Source organism: Phymastichus coffea, unplaced genomic scaffold (assembly GCF_024137745.1).
Source record: "Phymastichus coffea isolate CEN01 unplaced genomic scaffold, Cenicafe_Pcof_1.1 PCOF00020, whole genome shotgun sequence".
NCBI classification, from domain to species: Eukaryota; Metazoa; Arthropoda; class Insecta; order Hymenoptera; family Eulophidae; genus Phymastichus; species Phymastichus coffea.
Window position 1 is genome coordinate 4,238,538 of NW_026706831.1, and position 3,640 is coordinate 4,242,177.

General features: G+C 35.6%; 1 protein-coding gene across 1 annotated transcript; it reads left to right on the top strand.

Moving 5' to 3' along the window:
- The first annotated feature begins 1,558 nt into the window (after positions 1 to 1,558).
- LOC131675420 (uncharacterized) lies at positions 1,559 to 2,731 on the top strand. The gene has a single exon (XM_058954397.1). The coding sequence runs from the start codon at positions 1,559 to 1,561 to the stop codon at positions 2,729 to 2,731; it is 1,173 nt and encodes a 390-aa protein (XP_058810380.1).
- Positions 2,732 to 3,640: the final 909 nt, after the last annotated feature.

Consider the following 3,640-nt stretch of genomic DNA (forward strand, 5'->3'; position numbering starts at 1 on the left):
AACAAATCCTTTGCAAGCGAGCGCGCTGAGAACTACTTGCGAATCTACTGTAGAGCGACTCGTCAGTTCCAGCATTGTAAGTACCAGTCTGTTAACTTGGCTTCTCTCTCTATGGCTCTCTCCTCCTGCGTTGCTTAAATTGCGTATCCTTGTCGATACCTTACCGCATAGTTGCTTATTTCTTTTTTGTTTTCGTTCGGCCTACGAACAGGCTTCCGTTATACGCGTATTGTCGCTTCGTCCGATTTACAACGAGCAAGTGCGGTTGCCGTTTTCGTCTAAGTCGAGTGACCGAGACGTTTCGACCGGCTAAAGAGCCGACACGAGTAAACGATGTAGGTTTCTCGTTCAAACGGTGCACGCCGGTTGGCCGTCGCCATTGTGCCTAGCCGCTCTTAACAGGGCGTGCGCGTGCAAGTCCTCGCTGCGTAGCGTGTGCGCAGCTCGTCGGCTGCACTGAAATCTGACGCGAGGCTATCCACGCTGCTATTTGTACTGCGCGCGAACTACGCTATTCTATGCTTGTGTTATGAATAAATGAATTCAATTCACTCCTTTGCTATGTGTCATTTTCCCTCGATTCCTAGTCGTATATGCGATTATGCGCTTTAGCTTCTCCTTGGCTGTCGCGCCTTGTCATACGAAAGCTTACGACACTCTCCGCGGGCCAAGTTTTCGACTCGAGAAGGAGGCAACTGAGCTGCTGGACCCAGGACGTTCGGTGCAAGAGTGCCGATCTGCTCTGGAGAGCCATTCATCTACTTTTCCGCGGTTACTTTTATATAGCGTGTCCCGCTCGAGCGAAGCTGAGCAGGAACCCCGTTATAATATTAAAAAAAAACTATCTGGAATTCATAACAATGTACTTGGATTACCTATAATATCCATCTAAAAATATTACCTGAAATTCCATAAAAATCTTTTTAGATTTCATATAAATTAACATGAAAATCTAACTGGAAATCCATACTAGATATTAGGGTCTGACATCTGAGCGTGAGCGCCTCTGATGACGAAATATGGAACTAAATCAAAGTGCAGTCTTTCGTTACGTGTAATGAGCAAGTAGTGCTTATCATTGAATAATTGTAATAAATAATGATTCCTGGACAATTATTAAGTAAAAAATCAAAACTCAATCGTAAGAAGAAATGTTGTGTTAAGTTCTGTGAGAATAAAACCGCTGATGATACAGAAATTCACTTTCATCATTTGCCCAAACTAGATGATGGGTTTGTATATCGCGAAAACCATTTCAGAAAGTTGGAGAAAATCTCTCGATTGAAAGCTTGGCAAATGACTCTTGGGCTTGGTAAAAATTATTCGAATAGTCTTGTCGTCTGCTCCCGTTATTTCCGAAAGAATGATTATCTTTTTCCAGGTAAGAACAAAGAATTAGGTTATCTAGCTATATAGTTATATATATATATATTTGAATAATTATTCTACAGATGCTTCAGCTTTCAAGAAGCACTTGAAAAAAAATATAGTTCCAATACTAAACTTGCCAAAGTCAAGAGCAAAAAAAAATACTACATCTATAAACAGGTCTATAAGGATGCTTAAACGTCAAGAGAATAAACAGGCTGCAAATCATAACACTGTCACTGAAGTAAACATTTCATCAACAGAATCAATGGAGCATGAAAATAATGAAATAAATCACATTGATGTAGATATGATGATGACCACTATTTCTAATAGTTCAGTAGAAACTAGGATAACGCAACACCCAATAAAAAAGGATGCTGAATGTTACGCCAAGCCAGAGACCGAGGATGTTTCACTTGAAACTGATAAAGTGACTGTGATTAATTTAATCAAAAGTGATAGTGAATTGAGTACTATGACAGGCTTACAATCTTTCACTCTTTTAAATACTATAGTTGAAGTTTTAGAAAAATCTTATCCTAAGACATTTGAAAAAAGTAATTTGAAAGCAAAAGGTAATGTTATAATGACTTACATGAGAATAAAACAAAATATGTCATACAGTGCTCTAGCAATTCTTTTTCAAATATCTCCAAAACACTGCCAGAGAATTTTTGTCAAAACTTTAGGGATGCTTAAAATTACTTTAAAAGCGATGATTGATTGGCAATCCAGGGTGACGATTTCTAGAAACTTACCAAACTATTTTAAAGGCTATGAAGATGTAAGAGTTGTTTTAGATTGCACAGAGATACATATACAGCATACTAAATGCCTCGAATGTCAAATGTCAACCTTCTCACAGTACAAAGGTGGATTAACTGTGAAATTTATGACTGGTGTTTCTCCTTTAGGTAGTATAACATATGTTAGTAAAATGTATGGTGGAAAGTCCAGCGATACTGCTATTTTTAACCAAAGCAGCTTAATTCAGTTATTAGAACGTGGTGATGCTATCATGGTTGATAAAGGTTTTTTGATTGAAGCAACATGTCAAAAAAATGGCTGGAAATTATACAGGCCTGCATATTTAAGAGATAAGCAGTTCAGCAAATTCGATGCTGATAATTGCTGTGATATTGCTAAAGCTAGAGTTCACATTGAAAGATCGAATCAGAGATTGAAAGTTTTTCAACTACTTTCATCGACAGTCTCATGTGAACTTCATCCACTTTTAGAAGATATATTTATTGTCATTTGTGCAACAGTAAATTTAAGTTCACCTATAATTGCTGTAAAAAATTTTATGCATAATACTGTAAACACTCCAAATGAAAGTATTGAAATAAATCCTGGGTAAAAGTGAAAAATTTATTCAAATAACTGTATTTTGCTTTATATAACTTTATTATGAATGTATCATTATTAAATTACAATCACTTTTTTATCACAGTGAATTTCATATACATGTACGTTAAAGTATTAAAGCAATTTAAGCCAACGGGCTAAGAACACATTGTATGTAGAAGTATTAAATCAATTTAAGCCAACGGGCTAGTAACACTTATTCTAAACAATAAAGCCAACAACCTAATAAACCCTTTTTTGTATCAGCATACTTTTTCTTATTATCCTAATCCTGACTATTTATTTTAAGCTGCTGGGTTGTTATTGGTATCGACATTTTCATTAACATTCTCTTAACAAATATAATGTATATTATAATATGTTTTTTTTAAAGTACTCAGCATATCACTTAGAAAAACAATATCCTTATTAACCTTTAATATAAATAACTACTTGTCAAACGATGAGTATAAGACAAAGTATGTGAAAGGTACGTTAAGAATAGCCATACTTAATTGAATCTGCCCGTAGAACCTATGCTTTTGCTTTAAACAAATCACATCACCTTTTTTTTCTAAACACCCACTTCCACTTATCTAACTAGCCACGGTGGCTTCTATATCACAAGTTTTACCTAGAAACGGGCACTTAATTTCTAATAAAGCTACTGGTTTAAATTCATCAAAGATAACGCCATCAGGTGAATAAGCGAGCCATGGATTCTTTTTTGATACTACCAGTCCCACTTCAATAACTTTGATATTTGTACTTATCACAAATAACTCTCGAGCTTCAGATTCCATCTCATTTCCATATTCTGTGAAATCATTTTTGAAATTAGGTGGATTGAACATATTATTACATCTATTTTTCCAGTTGGCTTTTTTGTTTGATGAATAGGTGAAAGTAGTATAGCAAATGG